At 39.1% G+C, this 12142-nt stretch overlaps 2 protein-coding genes and 1 long non-coding RNA gene across 3 annotated transcripts in view; all 3 read left to right on the top strand.

The window, feature by feature from the left end:
- HADHB (hydroxyacyl-CoA dehydrogenase trifunctional multienzyme complex subunit beta) overlaps positions 1-12142 on the top strand; it is a 249494-nt gene that overhangs the window by 74254 nt on the left and 163098 nt on the right. The gene's annotated exons all lie outside the window — the stretch shown is intronic.
- RAB10 (RAB10, member RAS oncogene family) overlaps positions 1-12142 on the top strand; it is a 52535-nt gene that overhangs the window by 28220 nt on the left and 12173 nt on the right. The window contains exon 2 of the mRNA XM_005284119.5: positions 610-670. Coding sequence (XP_005284176.1) covers positions 610-670 — 61 coding nt within the window. The remainder of the gene's footprint in view (positions 1-609; positions 671-12142) is intronic.
- On the top strand, positions 2105-12142 carry LOC112060238 (uncharacterized). The gene is made up of 3 exons (XR_010599297.1): positions 2105-2252; positions 5970-5996; positions 11844-12142. It is a non-coding gene; the product is annotated as an uncharacterized LOC112060238 (long non-coding RNA).

Genomic DNA, 12142 nt, shown 5'->3' with positions numbered 1-12142 from the left:
GATTAGATATTAAGCTGCAGAACTAGTGAAATGGTGATTTCACAAGAGCCAAGAGTGAAAGTGCAATTGACTAAAATTCCCTTCATTGTTGTTTTAAAAGCTGTTTAACACCTGCATGACTTGAATTATTAGCCTTCTGAATAAAGGAAGCCTTTGTTTAATGCAATACTTCTTAACTGAAATAACCAAGGTGTTAAAACTCCAACATCCCAAGACCTCCCAGAAGTTCTCCAGCAAAATCAGAACAATATTTCTAATGTGAAAACTTGGTCTGCCTTCATAAATCATAAGCACAAGCCAAATCTTTTAAAATCCTTTGCTGATCACCTTCAAAATATATTATGCCACCTTCAAGCAGCTTTTTAAAATTGATCTAGCTAGACCACTCTCTGGGGTCTTGTATATACTAAGAAAGCTCCCACCAGTGCAGCTACTAGTCAAGCTGTACTGGTGGATCTCAAGTGTAGAAAAGGCTCCACTGTCCTCTCGTCTTCCCCGCTGTGTTAGTTAAACCTGCTCCCTCTGCCTAGAACAATTCTGACAACTCTGTCCAAATGTGGAACTATTTGTTTAGAAGTATTGCTAAAGCTTTTTTCCTTTGTTTTGTAGGGATAGACTTCAAGATCAAAACAGTTGAATTACAAGGAAAAAAGATCAAGCTTCAGATATGGTAAGTGACATCCTAGAACTTGTACTGCCACCATAATTACGATATGGTTCCTAAGATAGCTTAGCTGAGCTAAACTACATAATGGTTTCCAGTCCTATCAAGATGAATTGCCTTATGTGAATATCCATATGCATTGTTGCTTAAACTTCTTTTTCAGAAAGTAGGAGGAGAACATTAAAATCATATAGAGATTCCCATCTAGGTACTCTGCCTATCTTGAGTATAATGTCATGAATGCATTGTGTATTTCTTATAGTGATGGAGGTTCATCAATAGGTTTATGGAATTTTCTTAAAGGATATGACAGCAGAGTTAGAAACAGAAAAATTAAGTGATTAAAACTTTGCACGGGTTAGAACAGTTGCACAGTACTAATTCATATTACTTTTCTGAAATATTGAAGGAAAATATACCTTAATTTTGTTAAAAGCTTAATGCATTTCAATAGGGACAGTAGCTGCATTTCATTTGCAGGTTATTGGCAACTCTTCTCCGAATGTTTGAAAACTGGGACTGCTGATAGTCCATGGTTTTGTGGAAAGTGTTTAAAACTGATTCTTCAACAATGAACTGTATTAGTTTATAGTATGCTGACTTGGCTTGTATTTTGTAACCTAAATTTGTGTAGATCAAATAAGGCCATGACTGGGGACACTATAAATCACCAAGAATTTGTAAGATGTCTGTATAATTTTTCTGTTTGGCCTCCTACACAATATCTTACCATAATAAGCCATGTAAAGCATAAATACTGAATTGGCTGGTGAGCTTACTTTTTAATACAAACTTGCATGTAAAGCGAACTATATTTAAAAACAAAAAAACCCATTTCCTCAGGAAGCAGCTTTCCCCTGTCTACTATGATGACCCTAACTGATGGTTCTTTCTTATGTAGTAGCTCTCCTAAAAAATAGGCTGGGATAAAGATGATATAGTTTGTGGGTACTGACAATCTAGGGGCAGCCTTCTCTGGTCAGTTTGCTTGGACTCCTTTTTCTCAGCCAGGTGCACTCTCTGCTCCTTTGGTTGTTTAACTTCTGATTAATCTGCCCACTTCCCTGCTCTGCAGTACAGGCTAAAGAAGAATTTGGTGATTCTGCAGAGCAGCGTAATGGCCTTTTACTTCCATATTCCTGTTTAATGTTCCCATCCATGCCTGTATTGCTCCTACGGCAAAGGACTTTCTCAGCAAGAGCATAAACATATGAAACTGATGCAGCCCTAACCAACTCCAGGCTGGGTCAAAAGGGATGCACCGTGTAGGATTAATGCATGTAAGATGGGTGAGGAGAGGGAGGGAGCCTAAGACTGCACTTCCACTTGTTGCTTTAGCAGAGGCATTTTAATTCGTTCCTGAATTTTTGTCTGTGTACCATTATTTTAGAGTAATCTTGTTTCCTTTTCGCAGCTGCTGTCTCCTACTTCTGTGTAAGCTGTAACACTTTGCACCAGAGTATGGAGTGTACATTTTCTTTGCATTTCCTGAGACAAAGTGAAAGCAGTTATTTACCTTATCGGGTTGCTATAAAGATAATCATTTTGATGACTGAAGTTGGCACATACAGCACTTTTCAGGTTCAAGGTATTACCATGCTGCTTGTGTTCTAGCCAGAGGGAAGTGTCTATGTTGGGAAGAACTTACAGAAATTCAGTCAATTTAATATTTATTGCACCATGTGTAAACCCAATAAACCGATGACCCTGTTCATTAACATGCTTTGTATCCTGAACATTACCACCTCCTTGTACACACCATGTCTTCTCCAGCATTTTGCCTAAAAAATGTCCTTATCTTCTAGGAATACCTCTGAACATATCCAGGATAACAGGGTCAGTGGCAATAAGCAACAGTTGTTATAAAGAACAGATTATACCAGGCAAAGTTGATTGCCTTTTTAGATAGAAATACAAAGCTAGCAGATGAAGAAACACTAATCTCTGTTGAAATCATTTGAGCATCTCTGTAGTCAAAAGCAAATCTAAATGAATGGTTTCAGTGAGGGCATTATCACTTGGATTGGAAAGAATTGGAAAACAAGCTAACAAAAGGAATATTGTGGAGGGGAAGGTGTCTAACAAGGTTCAGTTTGTAAAGCTGCTCTCTAGAGCAGAATCTAATGAACGCAAAGGGTATAAAAAGGACTTTAAGTTTGCAGATAATAAAATGGGGAAGAGTTGTGAACTGAAGTATCAAGGTGACTTAGGGAGATTAAAAACTATGAACAGAAAATGGAATGCAACTTGGAAGAATGCCAGATAATACATCATGGGGAAATTCAAGACACTCACTGAGGAGAGAGAAGACTATGAAACAGTAATGCTGAAAGAGGCATAGGAATGTTGGCCTGCAAACTAGACATGGGTTTTCAATATTGTAATGCAATAAAGGCAAAAATTTTTAGGTTGTGTGCATTCGCACATCAACAGGGAGCAATGAGGAGTGGTTCCTCTATGCTGATGAGCCTTCATTCATCTTTGGACACCTGACAGTAGATAGGCTGGAGGGAGTTTAGAGTGGAGCAATCAGAAATAAGGTTCTAGAGGATATTGACTTAAGGAGAAGAATTGTGGATGCTGGCTGTGATTACAGCCTGGGGATCTTTGGATCTAAAATCATGAGCCTTTGTTACCTCAGCTAAAGAAGTAAGTTCTAAAAGCTGTTGTAGACTCAACCCTCTTGACAATGAAGAGCCTCTAGAAAGGGACAGCTACGCTTTTAAAATAGAATGAGGGGCTATAACAAAGTAATGGGATGACTGTTATCAAAGATTCAGGATGTCTTTGAAAAAAAAACTTTTAGCAGATAAGAGGTGAGAGAATGTGGAGTAGTAATTGCAGAGGTGGAAAGCCAAGTTCTAGAGAAATCTAAAACAAGAAAGGACAAAACTCCAAGCAGTCTGATTTTAGTGGCTTTAGATCGCTGTGTTGGGATTTAGAAGAGTTGGATTCTATTTCCAGCTCTGGCCCTGACTGGTGTGTAACTTTGAGCATGTCACTTGAACTCTACCCATTTCCCCTACTGCTCATTTTGTCTTGTCTACTTAGTCCCTGCCTTGAGGAATTTAGCCTCAGTATTTTTACAGCACCTAGTACAATGAGGCTTCAGTTTCTAGATCTAACAATACAAATATACAAAATAGTTCTTCTCTGGCAGCCTTATGGACTAGATCAGGGGTAGGCAACCTATGGCACGCGTGCCAAAGGCGGCACGCAAGCTGATTTTCAGTGGCACTCACACTGCCTGGGTCCTGGCCACCAGTCTGGGGGGCTCTGCATTTTAATTTAATTTTAAATGAAGCTGCTTAAAGCTTCTTAAACATTTTAAAAACCTTATTTACTTCACATACAACAATAGTTTAGTTATATTATAGACTTATAGAAAGAGACCTTCTAAAAACCTTAAAATGTATTACTGGCATGCGAAACCTTAAATTAGAGTGAATAAATGAAGACTCGGCACACCACTTCTGAAAGGTTGCCGACCCCTGGACTAGATAATATCTTGGTAGCTGAAGGTAGTTAGGGGAATGGGGAGAACCTGTCTGGGTGGGGGAGGACTTTTATCTGTAGTAGGTGGGAGGCTGTTAACGTCTCGCTTGGTCTCTTCCAGGTTGGCATCAATGTTACCTGGTACAACTTTCTATAATGGCCTCCCAAAAACCCCAGACATTGGCCAGCCCTGATGGGTATAACTAATAATATTATAGAATTGTGTGGATTTGATCCCTGTAATACATTTGCTGATTTTTTTCAGTGCAAGCTGAGTACATTGAAACTGTCTTGCAATAGATTTATGTTCAGTAGAGTTCCAGGAGCACTTAATTTACCATGTACCATTTTTCACTGAAAACAAGGGGTCCTTTCAGCAGATATTACTACTTAGCAACTATAACTTATCCTTACTATAGCACCTAAAGGTCCCAATCAGGACTGGACCCTCTGTATTCTACATTTGTGAAGGGTTCAGTCACAGAAACCCCCTTGGGACTGTTACCTGATGTGGTGAGACTACCTCTGAGCCCGTTTTCTCTGCCAGTTTGCGCCTTCAGAACCCTGTTTTATTGAGCCAGATACGCTAATCTGCTGCAACACCCCCCCAAAGCTGCAGACTTAATTGAAAATGGCTTAGCAAGTGCTCCTGTCTTGAGCACCCAGCTCCCAATGGGATCCAAACCCCAAATAAATCCGTTTTACTCTGTATAAAGCTTATACAGGGTGAACTCATAAATTGTCCGCACTCTATAACACTGATAGACAGATATGTACAGCTGTTTGCTCCCCCAGGTGTTAATCAGTTACCCTGGGTTAATTAATAAACACAAGTGAGTTTATTAAGTATAAAAAGTAGGAATTAAGTGGTTCCACGTAACACAGAACAAAGTAAAACAAAAACATGCAAGTCTAAGTCCAATACAGTAGGAAACTGAATACAGAAAAATCTCAGCCCAGAGATGTCCCAATAAGCTTCTTTCATAGACTAGACTCCTTCCTAGTCTGGGCCCAATCCTTTTCAGACCAATGTTTTGGTTTATGGCCTGGGTCCAACAATCACTCACACCCCCGTAGTTACAGTCCTTTGTTCCAGTTTGTTTCAGGCATCTCTTTGGGGTGGAGGGGCCATCTCTTGAGCCAGCTGAAGACAAAATGGAGAGGTTTCCAGGGTCTCTTATATTCTCTCTTGTGGGCAGAAACCCCTTTGTTCTTCTGTGCAAAATCACCGCAACAAGCCTGAGTTTGTAGCCACCTGGGCAAGTCAAATGTCCATGAATGATTCAGCTTTTTGCAGGTCGACGCCATTGTTTACATGTTAGTTTGACGTTCCCAGGAAAGCTCAGATGTGGATTGGCGTCTCCCAAAGTCCATTGGCAGTTAAGTGTTTCTTGATAGGACTATTCTCAGTAAGTGGCCATTCTCAAGAAGCTGACCAAATGCTTTACTGAGGCTACTTAGAATCAAACACATTGAGATACAAGTACATAGCCAATATTCATAACTTCAAATACAAAAAAGATACACACATACAGCCTAATCCTAACCAGAAAATTACAGCCTTTCTATAGACACCTTACTTGACCTCCTTTGTACAAGATTTGGTGCAGCTATAGAACCTTGGTTGCAACAATGATCTGTACGGTCACAGTTCGTGTCAATAATGTCACAACATTGTACAAACACCCAGTCCTTGCTTCAAAAGGTTTATGATCCGCTTTGAAAAGACACAACAGGAAAGGATCAAGATCAAAGGATAAGCTATTTTTTTAATGGATTGGGTTCCCATGATATTCTCTGCTTTATTTAGGACTTTGTTTTGATGCTGTCTGTAAAAGTAAGTTTCTTTCCATGTTAATACATCTCCTACCAGTGGTGGCTGCTGATGTAATATGTTTGAGAGAAATCACTTTGTATAACACAACTATATTTAATTGCCACATCCTGTATTTAAACGCCTAGGTGTACTTAGTTACGTTATTTATTTACAGACTTGTGTCCCACTCCCAACACAACAGCTGCTAAGCAGGGCATGTATTCACTGGAATGTGACTTGTCTAAACACAAGTTGTACTGTTTTAACTATACCACTGCAATCCTTTAATGTGGGTACAGTTATGCCAGTTTGACACTGTTTTATGCTAATAGAGGTTGCACCAGTATAACTACAGCGGTAAAATCACACCCCTAAGCAAAATAATTGCATCAGTACAAAAACTAGAGACCAGGCCTTAGGTGTTCCATTGGAGAAGGGAAGCTGAGGGTCAGAAGAGAGGCTGACTGGAAGGCAAAGGGGGATCAGTTACACACATGAGCATCATTTTAGTAGGGGGAGAGAAGACATTTAGCATTTGTGTACCTTCCACTCCTACTAGGTTGAAAATTTGTTTACATTAAGTGCAATCTATGAAATAATGCTGTATTAAGTGTTGGAATAAGGTATGACCACTAGCTGTAGGTCTCGGCTTTCATGTCTTCCATTAACAATGACAACCCCTTTGTGATAAGAAAGATGGCTCATCAGGCAGGAAGCCGTTTTTTAAAGAGTGCCACTTAGTGACTCAATTGGCCAGAGCACTTGCTAGTGGCAGCACTAACTCCCAAGTAGAAGCGGGTATTCAACTTTCTTACATAACATCACTTATTTTTTTTAAGAATGAGTTTGTCAAAATAAGTTTGGGGAAATATAGGCTTGTGTCTTCTAACAATGGAATGAAATTCCTCAAATAGCCTGAAAATTGCACATTGCTGTATATTCTGATGGAGAGGAAAAGGGGAAGATGGAATCTTAATTAAAAAGAAGGCAGGAAGGAAAACTACCTGGTTTATTAAAGATAAGTACAACCAAAGGGGTTGTGTAGTTTCAATATTTTACATTTTTGTAAAATAGATGGAAACAACAAAGGGGTCATGATCTAAGTAATCATCTGGAGCAGGACTTTCTCCCATCTTGAAAACCCATGTCTTTTTCTGAAAAATCCAGATGAAGAAAAACCAGTTTTTATGAAACAGAACTAAGCGCCCTATGTAATTTGTAATAAAAAAATATAAAGTGAACACCCTACGCTTTGTATTCTGTGTTGTAATTGAAATCAATACATTTGAAAATGTAGAAAAACTTCCACAAATATTTATAATTTTAAATTGGTATTTTATTGTTTAACAGAGCGATTAAAACTGCAATTAATATTGACTATTTTTTAAATCTCATTACAATTATTTTTTTAATCATTTGAAAGCCCTAAATTAAAGACTAAATCAGGATGGATAAAAACCATTTATAAAAGTCAGTTGATACTCCTTCTTTAATTTAAACCAGTTTTATATACATGTTGCTAGTTCTTTAATTTGGCCCTGTTTTATAGTTTTTTACACACTCCAGATCAGGCTACAAGCTTCAACTTCCAGGCATTAGATTGTGTGTTACCGTTGTCTCCTAAATTGAAGAGTCAATTATCAAATATGTTATCAGTATAAATACTTATAGACTGGTCAAATATCCCTAACTACTTTGTTCAGCTAAATAGATTGAGCTCCTTGAGTCTCTTGCTATATAAGGCATGTTTTCTAATCTTTTAATCATTCTCATGGCTCCTTGAACCCTCTTCAATTATCAGAATCCTTCTTGAATTGCGATCACCAGAAATGGACATTGAATTCCATTAGAGGTCACACCAGTGCCAAATACAGAGGTAATATAACCTCCTTATTCCTATGCACTACTCCCATTTATGCATTCAAGGAACACATTAGCCCTTTTTGGCCACTATATAGCACTGGAAGCTCATGTTCAGCTGATTATCTACCACTACCCCCCCAAATCTTTGAGTCACTACTTCCTAGGATGGAGTTCCTCATCGTGTAAATATGGTCTACATTCTTTGTTCCTAGATTTGTACATTTAGCTTTATTAAAATGCATATTGTTTGGTTGTGTCCCATTTATCAAGCAATCCAGATTGCTCTGTATCTGTGATCTGTCCTCCATTATTTAATAATCCCCCAACTTTTGTATCATCTACAAACTTGATCAGTGATTTGGTTTTCTTCCAGAACATTGATAAAAATGCTAAATAGTTTAGGGCCAAGAACTGATCCCTGCAGAATCCTACTGGACACATCCCCAATCAATGATTCCTAGTTTACAATTACATTTTGACTCTCCTTTAGCCAGCTTTTAATCTGTGTAATGTATGCTATGCTAATTTTATATCATTCTGATTTTAAATCAAAATCTGCAATACCAAGTCAAACGCCTTACAGAAGTCTGTTACATCACATCAGTGCTGTTACCTTTATTATCTGAACTTGTAATCTCATAAAAAAAAATCAGGTTATTGTTATAGGGTCAATTTTCCATCAACCCATCTTGACTGGCATTAATTATATTACTCTCCTTTAATTCTCCATTAATCAAGTCCTGTATGAGCCACTCCATTATCTTGCTTGGGACCAATGTCAAACTGACAGGCTTATAATTACCCAGGTCAGCTTGTTTACCCTTTTTAAATATTGGCACAGCTTAGCTTTCTTCCACTCTTCAGGAACTTCCCTGGTATTCCAACACTTACTGAAAATCCTCATTCATGCTCCAGCAAGCCTCTCAGCCAGCTTTTTCAAAACTCGTGAACGCAGTTTTCTGTTGCTAAAATGGTGTTTTTTCTGCTTGTTTCTATAGCTTCCAGTTAGAATTTTCAGATTTTACTTAAACCTTTTTCTACTAAGCTTCACATTTAAAATGTTTGTGCTGAAAGAAAAGTCTAGGTCCTCCATTGTGTTCTCATTGCAAATAGCTCATGCTTTATTTGCAGGCAGTGGCACCTACAGCTATATTGAACTTCCTCGAGGACAAGAAAGCTGAAATGTCTGAGTGGCCAGCACCAAATGCTTCATAAGAAGCTGTAAGAACCCCGGAAGATGTGGGGTAATGCGGAGGGCAGATTAGATGGCCTCTGAGGATGTCTTTACTGGATAGTTAACCCTGGAATTTGATACCCACATTAGCCTTGTCTGGGTGCAAGCATCTCCACAACAAAGCCCTAGCGATGTTACTGTTTCTGCATTCTCACGTGTCTGTCTGGGGGTATATCCCATGTTTTTTTTTTTGTATTGAGACATTGGGATTCTTTCCCAACCAGTTGTCTGCCCTCCAGATGGAATTGTGGGAAGCACATTGGAGGAACATCAGCACCCAGGCAACTTTTTACTTGTATCCTGATTGCAAAGTGGGTAGGTTCTAACCTATACCTCCAGTCACATAAGCTAGCCTGAACTTAAAGCACCTCCAAATCTAGGTCAAAAGTCTATTTGGATGGTAGGGGGAGTTGGGCTGAACCCCGGATAAGATCCCAGATAACTGCTAAGACGTACCTTAAGAGAGGCTAATGCCTTGAAGCATGAGGCTTAATTATAGAAATTTATGAAGGGATATTAACTATAACTAAATAGTTTTATCCTAAAGTCAGGGCTTGTGCTTCAGTCACTCAAGTGCCCTTGAAAAATCCCACCTCTTAAGTGCTTAAGTAAGAGTTTAGGAGCATAACTTTAAGCTTCTGTTTGAAAAATTTGAACACATGTGTAAGAGTTTGCACTAATAATGTACTGAAAGTCTAAACTTTCCATTAACACTGCAGCATTAGGGGCTAAAACTATATGCACTAAAATTTGGTGTCAGTTTTTGTTGCTTCAAAACGAAAATGGCTCAAACATGACTTTAACTTTAAATGCATGAGAAGTCCCATTAAAGTCAATAAGACTATTCATTTAAGTTTACAAGATCAGGGCCTTAATTGTCAGTATTTTACCTATAACATTTTTGGAGAAGTCAAATAAGACCCTTTTAGTCGTGATGTTGAAACAAACTAGCCCTCTAGTGTTTATCATTTAGTTTATTAGAAATCGAAAGCACAAAATTTCTAATTGGCTTTTACAGAACCTCAACCTGACTTGAATCCTTAAATTCAACTAATTGACTGAGCATGTTGAACTATTATCTGCATGATCATTACCTTGTAACTGCTCGGGGGGGAAAAGGAGGGTCTTTTCGTTGCAGCTTGATTGACTGGTTAGTCATTGTCATCAATTGACAATTATTCTGTCTCTGCTGAATGGATCATTTCATCCACAGGTGGTGATTCTACTGTTTCTTGAAGAACTAGATTGTCTTGTCAGACTGACTAGATACTAAGGTTTTCTCAGTATTCAAGTTCTTATCAAGATTTGGAAATCTTTAAGGAACGTTGTTTTTCCAGTTCACACATTCTATATTTGTATTTGTGATACTTCCAAGGGGTACCCACGGTTGTGAGGCACCTTGCTACCACCTGCCCTTAGCGTGAGCAAGTCTTGTCTGCGCCTGCCAGGTGTCAGCTCCCTTATTCTCCCAGCCACAGACAACACAAGCACTCGCCTCTCAGCCCACCCCGGCTCCACTATCCCTCATGCAGGTTAGCAATAGGCACTCTCCAACCCCACATCCTTCGCCCCCGGTGGTGTCCAGCCCCTTTTCCACTGGGCACTCACAGAATTACCAGACCCACTGTTCCCCAAGGAACAGTACACCACAGCTTACTAGTTAAATCTCAGAACATAGCTCTTAAATGTATTTATAGAGAAAGCAATTATGTCTATTTTACAGAGTAGTGATTCATATGATAGAAAACAGAAATATTGGAAATAAATGGTTACATATAAATCATAACACTCATAGAGCCTAAACTCAAGTAACAAGATGCCGTCTTGTCGAGTAAGGTACAGCTGACCCCAAAGTCTCTTGGTTTTTCGACCAGAATGGCTGAGACTCTTCTTGCATGAACCCCAGCCAGCTGGCAGCTTCCTCTTCTCTCTCCCTCCTTCTCTCCCCCCCCCCCCCCCCCCCATGAAGAGTGCCAGGATATCTTTCTGCAGTCCTAGATGTACCAGACCAATCCTTTCGTTCTTCACCTCTAAAATAGGGTCCGTTCCCCACTCCCCCCATATCTCTTCCTGTTAATTTTCCACCTGAAGTCTCCTACTCAGTATGCAAATAAACTCCCGGTTGATCATTTTGTCTCTTACAATGGGAGATAAATGTCTCCCATTTCCTGTCTAGTGGAATCTGAGTTAAGGCATCGTGCTACCTCTGAGTGATCTGCCATTAGCTACAAGGCCTTAGAAACAATTTCATGTGCGTACACACCTTCTTACATATTAACTGTACTTACATTTTTGCAAAGATTATGATCAGTGTGACGTAGGCTTCCAGTAGAAACCGTACATGTCCCTCATTGGCAAACTAGAATGAAAATACCACGCCCAGGGAATCCGTGTAGCTCTTATGCATTTTATTGTATTGTTTTTTAACTTAAATTATGCAACACAGCTTACAAGAATCTCTATTGCTGCTAGTGCCTCACTTTATACAATTCAGATCTAACTTTTATGTTGATCAATTGTTGTGAAAGCCAACCAGAAATGTTGTTAGCAATGTTTTTTGTGTGACTTGGAAAGAGATTTGATTATGGTCTGAAATAATAAGCTACAAAAACTGGTGTAACTTACTATTCTGGTCATTAGTAACTTCAGCTACTGCCTTTTAGGTGCTTGAGCTGTTTAACTGTACCTGCATGTGTCTTGTCTTTGGTTCTTTTGATGAACTTTGTGGCTAGCTTAATGGTCTGGGAAAAATGCGTTTTTTTTAAATCCAGTTTTGCTGTACCGTTGTGAGCTTCAAGGCATTTCTTCTGTCTTCGTGCCACACTCACTTCTGGCTGCCTCTGCGGGAGGGAGAAGAGGAGAGTCTTTGAATCTACCTAAATGGGTGCTTAAACAGTACCAACCAATGAATGTCTGACAGTACTGCAGGTTTCCATGCTATTTCAGATATGGCAATAAATGTGCATTAGAACTTACCTCTGTCTAACATAGATGTCCCCACTCTTATCTAGAATGTGCCTCCAATGTATACACATGTTGGGTTTTAAATACTGACTATATTGCTTGCTAT

This window comes from Chrysemys picta, chromosome 3 (assembly GCF_011386835.1).
Source record: "Chrysemys picta bellii isolate R12L10 chromosome 3, ASM1138683v2, whole genome shotgun sequence".
NCBI lineage: Eukaryota > Metazoa > Chordata > Testudines > Emydidae > Chrysemys > Chrysemys picta.
The sequence above is the reverse complement of the archived record's forward strand: the minus strand, read 5'-3'. Positions and strand labels throughout refer to the sequence as shown.